The sequence below is a fragment of the Equus asinus genome, chromosome 29 (genome assembly GCF_041296235.1).
Source record: "Equus asinus isolate D_3611 breed Donkey chromosome 29, EquAss-T2T_v2, whole genome shotgun sequence".
Lineage (NCBI taxonomy): Eukaryota > Metazoa > Chordata > Mammalia > Perissodactyla > Equidae > Equus > Equus asinus.
Window position 1 is genome coordinate 26,245,095 of NC_091818.1, and position 12,421 is coordinate 26,257,515.

The following is a 12,421-nucleotide window of genomic DNA, read 5'->3' on the forward strand; positions in this document are numbered from 1 at the left end:
ACGAATGACTGAGTTAATTAAACAAAGGTCCTTCCACTTCATTTAAAAGCCACTATTAAATCAATATGGCATTCATTCTATATTCCAGCGTTCCTTGAGCTTTATTGTTGAAAAGAGCCTGTGATAGCACGTGCTCCTGTCTACTTGACCTCAAAGAAAATCAGTGAATACATTCTGATTTACAAAAATTGCCAAGAACTGCTGATGAGCTCTTCCACAAATGTGGGAAGCTAAAATGCAATCAAGACAGCCCAATAATTATTTTGATATAACAAATAGTGGCTGCTGCATTCAAACTTGAAGAGTTATGAGATGTCTCCATCTTTCCTCCAAGAGGACTTTTCTGGGTCTTTACAATAAGTGACTCCCCCTCCCCTCACGTAGAAGGAAGATCAGGTGAATTTTTAAAAATGTAAACAGGGGGCCGGCCCCGGGGTCGAGTGGTTAAGTTTGCGCGCTCCGCTTCGGTGGCCCAGGGTTTCCCCAGTTTGGATCCTGGGTGCAGACATGGCGCCACTCATCAGGCCATGCTGAGGTGGCGTCCCACATGCCACAACCAGAGGCACTCACAACTGGAATACAGAACTATGTACCGGGGGGCTTTAGGGAGAAGAAGAAGGAAAAAGAAAAAAGAAGCAGAGATTGGCAACAGAAGTTAACTCAGGTGCCAATCTTTAAAAAAAAAATGTAAACAAGTTTGTTTAAAATAAACTGGCATTCTTAAAAGGGACGATGCGCCACCCAGCAGGGGACACAGTTTCTGATTCTTCTTTCTCAAAAAAGGGTCTTGTAAGCTGCTTTTAAATGTGAATGTTGAGATTTTTAAAGGGACACTTCAAGCCCTGGGCACACAATCAGCTCAGGAAGAAAAGCCTCTGTAAAGATCTCAGAATTGGAGAAGGGAGGCCCAAGGATAAATAGTGACACGGTGCCGCATAGCAGAACAGGAGAGAGCGCGCACATTGGCGGTAAACCTCTCTCGGGATGGATTCCTCAGTATTCTGGACGCCACATGGGTCAAATTAACTTCACGGTTCAAGGATATCCTGTTTTCTGAAGCTACTGTGCTTTGAACAATTTTGAAGCATCCGTTGGAAGTAAAATATAACCTATTCCAACTCACTTGTATTTTTGAACTTTGCCTCAGCAAGCCCTTCAGATGTTCTGAGAGCACATAACTCATTTCTGGTGGCAGAGCTTTGCCAAAAGTTGATGGTCTCGGAGAGAAATGAGAGGGCTCTGCTTCCGGGCACTTTTCTGGAAAGGAAGAGTGGCCGGGCAAAGGCTAACGGTGGCCATTAAGACAACGGGGTGGTGACCGCTGACACCTCACAAGGGCAGGCGCTGCTCTGTAATCGTTTTATTTTCCTGACCTCTTTTTATACTTAGATTTGCTGTCTGCGTATTTGCAGCAAAGACACTTTCAAGATGGCTGAAGACACATGTTCTCAGACATTAAAAAGGAAGAAGTAGGGGATTTTCTGACTCTACCCAAAGCGCCGATTTGCCCGTGGTGCCAGCTCTGGAGAACTGAGAACAACCTAGGGGTTAACTTTTACAAACAGGGACTTTGTGTGTCGGTGGCGAGTGGGGACTTGGTTGCGGAGAGTAACACTTTCTAATCAGGTCACATCTCTCCACCTAATAGGTGTGTTCCTGGACCTTGGTTAACGATGAGCAGATTTTTAAAAAACAAAAACAAAAATTAAAAACCTCCGTGAATGACTTTTAAAAGATTCAGTGTTTGTGTGTGTGGTGGGTGCTTGCTAAAATGCACAATTTGTTTTTAAAGATTGGCACCTGAGCTAACATCTGTTGCCAATCTTCTTTTTTTTCTTCTTCTTTTTCCCAAAGCCTCCCACCACATAGTTGTATGTCTTTCTGGCTCTGCTATGTGGGATGCTGCCTCAGCGTGGCCTGATGAGCGGTGCTAGGTCTGTGCCCAGGATCCGAACCAGTGAAACCCTGGGCCACCCAAGCGAGGCACGTGAACTTAACCACCCGGCCATTGGGCCGGCCCCTTAAATGCACAACTTTTAAGGTGTATAGACAGAGATTACACCTTAAATTAGGAAAGACTAACTCTGAGGTACGTGGTGTTTCCACCTCAGAAAGCCTTCACAATTAGGGGAGGACAGTCATGTGTAGTCCCCAGAGGCTGTCTCGCGGATGACCTAGTAAGATTACAGAAAACTTTTCTCTTCCATTTTGGGAAAGTACAGGAAGAGGAGAGTGAAGGCTAAGTCTGAATTAACAACATAGTCTATTCTTCCAGGTTGCTCATGTTGACCCGAATACAACTTTGTCTCTGTTCTTTGCTTTAAAATATTTTTACAGCTATAAGCATAAAAATCAGAGATGCCTATGCCAGATTCTGTTAAAATAAATGTAAGTTATTATTTTTAAAGAGAAACATAAACGCTACATAAGCTTACTCTAATTATATGATTCTATTTAAGTGTCTCTGACTTCAATGATAGAAAATGGCAGGAATAAGTTCCCTATTCCACCCGAGCTGCAGCTTGACTTGTTCAAGTTGAGGAAATTCACCCCTGACTAACTTCTAATGATCAATTTCAATTAATTTTGATAAATAATACTGCATAATTATCATATTACCACTGAGTCATCTGGCAGTGCTGCAAAATTGAGCATTTAAATCATGAAACTATTTTCTTAAATGTAGTCTACGAAGAATGACGAGGTCACCCACAGATTAGGACAATATTTAAATCAGCTCTGAAAGACAGGGATTATTACGTATAAAGTGCAAAGAGATCATTCGAATTCCTAAGAATAACATTGACACCAGCAGATAAAGGAGCAAAATATATTAACCACAATTCACATATAAGAAGACAAATTGGCCAAAAAAAAAAAAAGGGGGGCCAGGCCCGGCTGAGTGGTTAAGATTGCACGCTCCACTTTGGCAGCCTAGGGTTTCGCTTGTTCAGATCCTGGGTGCGGACATGGCACCACTGTCAGGCCACGCTGAGGCGGTGTCCCACATGCCACAACTAGAAGGACTCACAACTAAAAAATATACAACTACGTACTGGGGGGATTTGGGGAGAAAAACAAAAAAAAAAAAGATTGGCAACAGTTGTTAAAAAAAAAAAAAGGACAAATTGGCAAACATCTAAAAAATATATCTGACCTCATTTGTAATCAAGGAAATAGACAGAACAAGCCCAAGCTGTGATTTTACACCTGCCCAGGTAGCATCTTTCTAAAGTCTGAATAACATCCAATGTCATCAAGGTAAAGGTGAGACTGGTTCTCTTCTTCATTGATGGAAGGATTATGCACTATTGCAACCCTCTCAGAAAGTAAAGGGCAGGGCATAGGGAGAGCCAAAAAGATTTTTTCTCCCCTGGAAACTGATCAATAAAAGTCTAAAGGGAGGGGCACGGCAGCCTGGATTGTCACACTGTGACTGAAAGCACACGGGGGCGGGGCAGCCTGAGCTCACTCAGAATTCCAGGTCAGTCCCTTCCTGTGTCTGCCACCACCACTCCGTGCCTCGGTTTCCAATGAGATTAATAAAACCCACCTTATAGGGCTTCTGTAAGCCTTAAGTGAAATCATACATGCTTTTAAGAGCCTAGCTTAGTGCCTGGCACAAAGTAAGGCTTACTAAGTGGCAGGCTGCATCTCATTACCAATTGAAGATCAAACAATAAAATTGAAACAACTTAATTTTTCATTTTCAGAGGCATGGCTTAACACATTGTGGTAAATCAGTAAAACATTTGCATAGCCATTTTTGTAGTATGAAGACTACAGAAATCCTGAGATGTTTATACAATAATATATTAAGTAAAACATAAGAGAATATGCTACTCTTACTGAAACTATTCATTATTCAAAAATAAAAACAGTTAAATAAGGGTGGGGGCGGTTGTGGCTGATTAAACGTTATTTTAATACTGCTTTACTGCTATTTATAAAATTCAGTAGGGTACTAAAATCAGGCCACACAAGAATGATTCCACACTTTAGCATGTATTCAGTATATTAAACAAGGCACTTGTAGAGAAGAAAAAAAAGACCAAATCACTTTCCTGACCAGTCATTTATATCTACTTGACTCCAAATATTTCCGCCTTCAGAGACCCTCTACGTCTCTCAAACTCGAACTTTGGAGGTTGACTGGTTCTGCCTACTCAGCACAAGCAAAGAGAAAGTCTTGGAGTTCCTCTGACTAGATACGGAGGCAAAAAACATTTTTTGGAGCTGGAATATTAGTCTTAGTTTAATCGAGCTTTTTCTAGTTTTCCTAACAACCAAAAGCACCAGAACAATGACACAATATATTTTTTTAGGAAATCAATATTCTGAACGTATGACCAGCTGTTTAACCCATGCCCTGGATTTCAGTTTCTGGATCGGTAAAAAGGAGCTGACCATATTTGTAACTCTAGGTTATTTGGGAAATAAATAAAACATATGGAGAGCATCGACTTCAGTGTCGGGCACTCAGGAAACATCCTTTCCTTTTGTCCCCCAAGCCCACCTACCCATTTTCTGAGAAAGGAGACCATGCCCTACCCACATCTTTCGTTTCGAGTATAAGTGAAAAAATATGCAAAAAACCAAAGTTTTGAAAAATAAACAAGCACCCTAAAAAGAGAGTATTGTTATTAAAAAGTATCTTTGGAGGACCAGGGGAAATACACAAATGTCTAAAAACACTTTGAACTATAGCAAGGTTTTTAATAATTACTGCAAACAAGGTAACAGCTTGAGTCGAACAGTTCTCTATGACAATCTTTAATCGGCGTTGATAAAAAGCTATTTATATATTAATCTAGTCACTCCCTCTTATTCTCTCTCTTTATTTTCAAAGCTTTATTTTACTTTTGGTTTCATTTTGTTCACCTCTCATTTCTCTGGTTTATTACCTCGATTTCGGTTCGCTTTATCCCTGCCGCCTCTCTCATTTCCTCTGATCTAAGAGAAAGATAAGGAAGAAAGCAATGCCGTGACCAGCCATACTGAAGCTTGAGACAAAAGGAAATGTCAGTAATACTGTTTTTATTAAAAATTTTGATTATTTGTTCATCATGGACTTTTTTGTGTTAATTTAGATTTTTTTAAATATTGCATTAAAATATTGATCTTGATCTGGAGTTTTTTGGCACCAATCCCCTTAAATTTTGTGCACAAGGCAAAGAGCTCGTTCACCTCACCTGGTCCCAGCCCTGTAACACAGGGGAGGAGGTCAGAGAGCTGGAAGTGTTCCTGAAAGAGCCGAGAGAAGCAGACGCAATGGCAGAGGTTGTATGCACCCGGGAACCTAATTTGAATCTTCTACTTAGATAGATGAGGAAACCTGCACGTGATCGCCCCACCTTCTGTCTTGCTGAAGACGGGGGGAAAAAAGGAGGAAGAGAGAAAAGATGCCTGAAATTCTTTTAACACACATCCACTTTCTGGAGAAATCACTCTGACATCCTGGATCTTGTCTGAACGTCACCTAAGAGCAAAATGGATCTTTAGGACAGAAGAGGCGGAGAAGCAGCTCTGTGCCATGCTGTGGACCGGCCCATGGACAGCAGGGTTTCCAAGCTCTGACTGGGGAACAATTTAGGAGAAACAACTTGAAATGTGAGCAAATACTACACGTTGTAACGAAGCGAACCCCCTGTGGGAGTGTCTGGTAAGCCAGCCTCCTTTTGATCCTGAGGGCGGCCCGTCTGCATCTTCCTCCTTCAGAGGGCACATCAAGTCACTCAGTTCCACCTGGGGCAGGCTGGCCTGGCCTGGGATCTTTTTAACCAGGGACACAGCCTTTCATTCCACAGTTAGAGATAAGGCCCCTAGTGCAAAGAGGAAACATCTAAAAGGAGAGGCCGTGAGTGCATATGCTTTGTGGACTGTACATACACGCAATCTGTGTGAAAGGCACTATTGTCACTGACCTAAGACACATCGAATGTTGAACGACTGGTCCCAGGTATTTTCTCAGCACACTTCAGCCCTGCCGGAATCGGCCTGGGGCGCTGCGGACTGAGAGCGATGTGGGACTTAGGTTACAAGGGGAACTCATGGCAACAAATCTCCCATTTTTAACACTTGCCACCTTCCTCAAGGCACGACTACAGGAATCTCAGCTCTGATGGGGAACGGGGCAGTCAGGAGGAGAAAACACCTTGAACCGTGTTCTTGCTAAAATAGGGAAGACTTACTTTCCAAATGAAGCGACTTGGCATTAATGACCACAAGTTTGGTGAAACCAGCTCCACCTGTTTGACGGATGGCTGGTGCTAACTCACGGATGAACAAAACTGAGTCAAATCCTGACTCCGCCGCTTCCAGCGCCGTTACAGAACCTCTCTCTGCCTCAGTTTCCTCACCCGTAAAATGCGTATAGTCATAGCCACGACTCCATAGGGCTATTGCGAAGGGGAACAGAGACAGCAGTGTGCCAGGCGCATAGTTGGTACTCATAAATGTTAGCTCCATGACCAACCAGCCTCACTGCTTGAGTGAACAGCAGGTGAGCAATAATTTTCATAGAGTTATAAGGAGTTTACAAAAATCTTCAAATCCTCAAATACTTGTTAGCCCCTGCCCTACTCATCAAAGGTGCCATCTCCTTTCTTCCAATACTCCTTGCTACCTCAGTCCGATATTTTCCATGCGACCAGGCTAAGGACACGAGCAACTCTCAGTAGCAAATATGAAAATCCAAGCAAAAGAAAGAAAGACTACATTCAGCTCTTGTAGATCTCAGTCTCGCTCATCGCCAGGTGGACATGACAGTTCATTGTCGCGACCGTGGATGGCGGGTGTGTCCGGGTGCCTATGCTCTATAAAATACAGGAGGCACCACACGTCTGAGATTGTTGAATGTCTAGTGCTAATAAACGTCACACCCTGCAGCTTCTGAGGAGAAAGAAACTGTCCCAGTCCACGGCTGGCTCTGCTAATCAAGGCCAGCTGCTTGGGCCTGTGTCCAGAGAGTCAGGCAAGGGTGGCGGGGAGGGAAGAGGAGAAACAGGGGCCCCATCACCGCCACGGGGGGACTCCCCTGTCCTCTGCTGTCTTTGTAAAAGGGCTTCCCCTTCCTCAGGTAATGCCCCCAGCTGGAAGGCCTTGTTTTGCCGGAAGGCCTGGCTCCACCTGTGTCTTCGGCGCTGTGGCCGGGACCGCACCCAGTTTCACCCAGACTAGGCCGCCACAAGTCTCTCCGCTGCTGAGAGATTCGTCACATCCACCTCTGGCCAAAAAGAGTGGAGACGCAATGTGAATTCAGGGTGAAACACCCAGGAGCGCTCACAGTGTTCACCGTAACTTTAAAGCGACAGGTGTGGTCGCAAGAGCCCAGGGCCAGACTCCCAAGACCCTCCTCTCTCCATGTGGCCTTGGCCTGATCACCCAACCTCTCTGCGCTTCAGGTGCTTCACCTATAAATGCAGAGAAAAAGAAGTTGTTGTAAGGAACTAGCAAGACTGTTGTCAGCCCTAAAGTCCTACAGAAATGGAAGGGGACAGTTGTGACTCCTGTCACAGCTCCTGGGGCTCAGGGGAGACCAACTCAGCAGAGCTCTTGTTCGGTCCAGCCCGGCCCCTCAAGGCCAGACTCAGCCAGCTGGGGACAGACCCAGCAGCTTTCCCGGCCCTGCTCAGATTGCATCATCCGGGGAGGAGCAGGGTGAGGCTGAGCCAGCAGGATTCAGAAACAGCTTCTAGTCTTTTACTGCCAGGGACGACTCGGAGTCGAGTGTAGGGTGTCGGAGAGACAAGTTGGTGCGTGACTTTGATCTCTATCAAGCTAAAAAGTTTAACACAAAATACAAAAAGGGCAGATTTGTATGTCTGCGTCTGTGTGGGTGGGTGGGTGTAAGAGAGAGAGAGAAAGACACAGAATCCCAAGACTGTCATTAGCAAAGAACAATTTCTAAACGCTCGTCTCAGCCTTGTGAAACCCTTCTTGGTCGAGATGAAAGAGTTTCCAAGACGATCGGAGAAATACTCCCACTAGCAGATTTCCAGATGCCGGCCTGAGTGCTAAGGGACAGGAGGCCTTTGTAGCTGCCCGCTGCCACCACTGCCTGCCTCCACCCACCACGGCAGAAAGCACAGTGGGACAGAGCACTGTTACTCCAGGCAGGCTTGAGGCCTGGTTTAGAATCAGGCTAGATTTCCCCTTTGGAGAAGGCCAACCCCACACTACCTTCCTGTAGCTCTGGGTCTTTCAACATTTACTCCACACGTCCTGGGTGCAGGAATACGACTAAAGAAAACCCACGCCAGTCCAGATGCCCAGTGCGACCACCTCCATTTGTCTTGCAGCTCTTGCCCTCATCACCACCTCCTCCCAGGCCACTACTGCAGCTGACTTTCCACACATGGGGACTTGGGTGCTGGATGGTGGGAGCAGAAAAGGGAAGGTGCCAAACCACACTGCTAATGGTGGTAGCACTGACCTCCCGCCCTGACCACCAAAATGGGTTCTCCCAACTCTGGGCCCCAGTTAACCATTTGCTGCCAGAGCCCTGAGCCTGTGTTAATTTTACGGGAAACTGACTTGGTCAGCAAAAAAGCTGATCCTGCCTCTGGAGTGCCTTGAAGAAACCGCCTGCATCTCACATAGCTACAGCCCAAGCATCTGACCTCCGAGGTGGATTTCTTTTTGTCATTTCAGTGGACAGTTAACATTCATGAAACTCAGGGACCACCACAGTCTGGAATTGACCTTCAAATCGTAGGGCACATAGTATCTTTTCATTGGACCTCCTGGATGGGTCTGCATTTTTAACTGAAATAAAACGGGTCCTAATTTCATCGCTGTGTTTTAACCTAAATCCTTATTTTGCATTTTGATCTCTCCTCTTGATGCAGTTTAAATGGGAATGTATCGAGTAAATGGACATTAATATTTTCAAACGCTCATAATCATCCCGTAGGGAGCGGACCGCACCTCTCTGCCTTGGGCAGCTGTTTGTTAGCGCTCAACTCCGAACAGAAAGATGAGGGCAAGAAACAATTCGGCAGCTCCTCCTGGCCTGTGATGGAGCCTCAGATGTCTGAGCGCACAAAGCTGGGCCTTCTGGAGGCGCCTACGGGCCATGAGTGCTCCCGATAGGACTGCTGGCCTCCGCCGCTCTCCTGCGAGGGGAGCGGCCGGGCTCCTTCCCGCGTCCGGGGCGCCTGGGCTCCGCACAGCCTCCTCCCGCTGCTGGCTCCCACGCCTGTGGAGCGAGAAGGAGGCTCCTTTCGGCTCCGCAAGCCCCAGGACACCCGGCGGAGGCGCGGGCTGGAGTGTGGGTCTGCGCTGTCGAAGCCCGCGGGGCGGGACGGAGGAGCCCGCACCCCGGGCCTTGCCTGGCAACCCCCAGCGCGCGCCCCCCCGCAAGCCCCCCGGCCTGAAGGCCGGGGCAATGGGCGCAGCCAGCGCGGGGCTGAGCATCCCGGGCGTCGCGCCGGAACCCGGCTCTCAGCTTTGGTGGCGCGTGGCGACAAAGCGCGGCGAAATGCCCCAGCCCACGACCCCCACCCCAACCTTGGCCCTGGGGAGAGCGCGCTGAGTTCAAGCAGCCCGGCGCCCCTTCCCTACCGCGCGCGGCTCCTTAGGGACACAGGGAGGAGACCTCGGGGAAGGAGTGGGCTGGCGGGGTGCTGGAGACAGAGGGTCCGGGAAGCAGAGGGGCCCCCAGGAGGCCGGGCCTGCGGACCCAAGCGCCGCGGCCGCGGTGAGGCCGCTAGGGCTGTTCCCCTGGGCGCAGCACAGGTGACTTCGGGTCAAACACGGGCGAATCCCACCCCCTCCAGGGGCCGCCCCTGCGTGTCAACCCCTCAGATTATTGTTTTAATAGAGTGAGGTCGGGGGGAGGGGGCATAGACGCGGGGTTCCCTGGTGGCGGGGAGAGAAATTGGGGGCATGAGGCGGCCGTGGATGCAGGCGACGAAATGAAAGGCGAAGGGGCGTCAGCTCGGATCTCTCGGAGGGTGATTTTAACACGCGGCGAGGCGCGGCATATGGTTTCCATGTTGGGCGGCGGATACAAAGAACGACTTTGAGCCCAGGGAGTCTCCTGAAAGCGAAACCCAGCAATTCTGATTTAGGGGGGCCTGAGTGGCAGGGGGCTGGATTTTTGGTTGAGTTGCAATTAAAGGGAGATAATTACGCCCGAACCTCTCAGCTTATTAATATTTATAGGCGGAAGCGACAAGCCCTTTGCTCCCTGGAGGCGGATTTTTCAGGCCCAGGCGCAGAGCCCGGAGCTCCGCCAGTGACCAGGAGGAGAAAGTTTGGTGGGTGAAATGGGGATCGCCAGCCTTCTGCGTTTCTCCTAATACGTGCATCGTAAAAGTCAGGCCGGGGTGTGGACTCCCTAGCGAATCACTGTCTGTGCGTCCCGAGGGCGGCCAAGCCGCGCCGAGCACCTCGCAGCGCCGCCCGCCCGGCCCGCGGCCCCGCTCCGGGCAGCCAGCGTTTCGGAAGCCCCGTTATCGTCCCTTTATTAATTACCCAAACATTGCAGTCCTGCAATCTGTTTCTAGCTCCCGGGACAGACGGCGTGTTAAGGAATCGTTCCAATAACTAGGACTCGGGGTAAATGTCTTTTATGCTCCCTCCCTCCCCTTGGAGAGCCCGCGGGGCAAGGACCAGAAGGATTCTAGGTGGGCTTGTTTGGGGGCGGTCCTGCAAAAACTCAAGTTGGCCCTCTAACTTTCTCCATCTGCGGGGCTACGCTGCGGTTCCTCCCCGGACGGGCGGAGTCCGAGGGCGTCTGCAAAGCCTGGGACGGGCGAGAGCGGCTCTCTGCGTCCCGGGGCGCGCTCCGGGCCTGGGGGGCGCGCGGGAGAGGCGGGGAAGGAGGGACTGCGTGGCCGGGCCCGCACCGACCTCCACTCGCAGCGGCGCTCTCAGCCTCCGGCCAACGCTTACGAGGCATTTGCAGTTTGCACTTCGCGCCGTGGTCTGGCTCTGCTTTTCCCGCACGCGTGACGGGGGCGAGGAGCAAGCGCGGCCCTCCGCCGGGGGGTGGGGACCGCGTCCGCGCGGGTCGATTCTCCGGTAATAAACGCGGGTGCCGCGGGGGCGCCGTCGCGGTTCCCATGGCAACGCGGCGCCTCCTGGCAGCGAGAGAGTGCCGGCTGCGGGAGGCTGCGCTGCGGTTGGAGGATGGAGCTCTTTGCTGTGGCCGCCGCGGCAGCCAGCGTCTTCCTCCTCCCGGTCTTCCTCATCTTCATCTCGGTCTACGTCAGCTTGGGGCCTCCCCACCGACCTCTGTCCCCGAACTGTTAACTGAAAAAAGAGGAGTTTGTCGTCGCAAGGAAGGGGTGTTTTCGAGGGAGCTGCGCGCCACAAAGGAAGGATCCTGCCGCATCCTGTGGGTACTCTGCTCCTGGCAGCCAGACCCAGATGTGGCGACACTGGACCAGACACTGCTTCGCGGTTGTGCTCGGCCCCTTCGAGCCCCCGAGGGCTGGTTAGCATGGACACCAATAAATGATGAGGAAGACTCCGTTTATTAAAAGGGAGATCGATATGACAATTATAATGATTATGGATGATAGCATAAAGGCGTATTAACGGAGACACAGATGACATTGTAAGCGAGTTTTCTTTACACATCTCTCTATACACACAATAACACCTGAGAAGAAAACGTTTTAGCAGGCACGAAATGAATTTTTCTGTTTATCCACATAAAGAATGTATGTAACTCATGGGTGGTGGAGTTAAACAGGACAGAACCGTGGCACTAGATAATTTACCAGGAGGAATATGCTCCGTTGAAAATGAAAACTGTACTGTTTATTCAGCCCATTGCCATTTGTGTGTGTACAACCCTTTTAACTTTAAGCCCAGCTAAAAAAAATGTGATAATGATGACAATCTTTTTTTATCATGGGAAAATAAGTCTCATGGAGGAGTAATCTGTTCACTGCTAATGGCCAGTAGATAAAAAACATTTGCTCTTTATGGCTAGTTTACACATATCTTGAAATAGATGATGTATACCGATATTTTCATTTTCATTTTCTTGACCTTCCAGTAGTGTCTGGGGTAACTGCCATGTTGTCCTCTCCTCCACCTCCCCTTATTCCGCTTTTTTCTAACTTTTAAAATAAGCCTTTTACATTTTAGAATAGTTTCAGGCTTCGGAAAAGTGGCAGAGTTTTCCTACACCCAGCAGCAGTTTTCCCTGTAGTTAATATCTTACATTAATGTGGCACATTTGTCACAATATTGAACCAATACTGTTCCATTGTTATTAACTAAATCCACACTTCATTTGCATTTCATTCTTTTTTTTGTTTTCCTTTTTCTGTTCTTATATCTCTTCCAGGATATCACATTACCTTTAGCCCTCAAGTCTTCTCAGGGTTTCCTTGTTTTTGTTGACCTTAAGAGTTTGAGGGTTTGTTTAAATGGAGGTAAAATTTACATATACATGGAGAAA

At 48.5% G+C, this 12,421-nt stretch overlaps 1 protein-coding gene across 1 annotated transcript; it reads right to left on the reverse strand.

Moving 5' to 3' along the window:
- Positions 1-4,791: 4,791 nt before the first annotated feature.
- Positions 4,792-11,677, reverse strand: LOC123282036 (uncharacterized). The gene is made up of 2 exons (XM_070500973.1): positions 10,858-11,677; positions 4,792-7,412 (listed from the first exon to the last, which is right to left on the reverse strand). Exons 1-2 carry the CDS (start codon positions 11,587-11,589, stop codon positions 7,380-7,382), a joined length of 765 nt encoding a protein of 254 aa, XP_070357074.1. The 5' UTR covers positions 11,590-11,677; the 3' UTR covers positions 4,792-7,379.
- Positions 11,678-12,421: the final 744 nt, after the last annotated feature.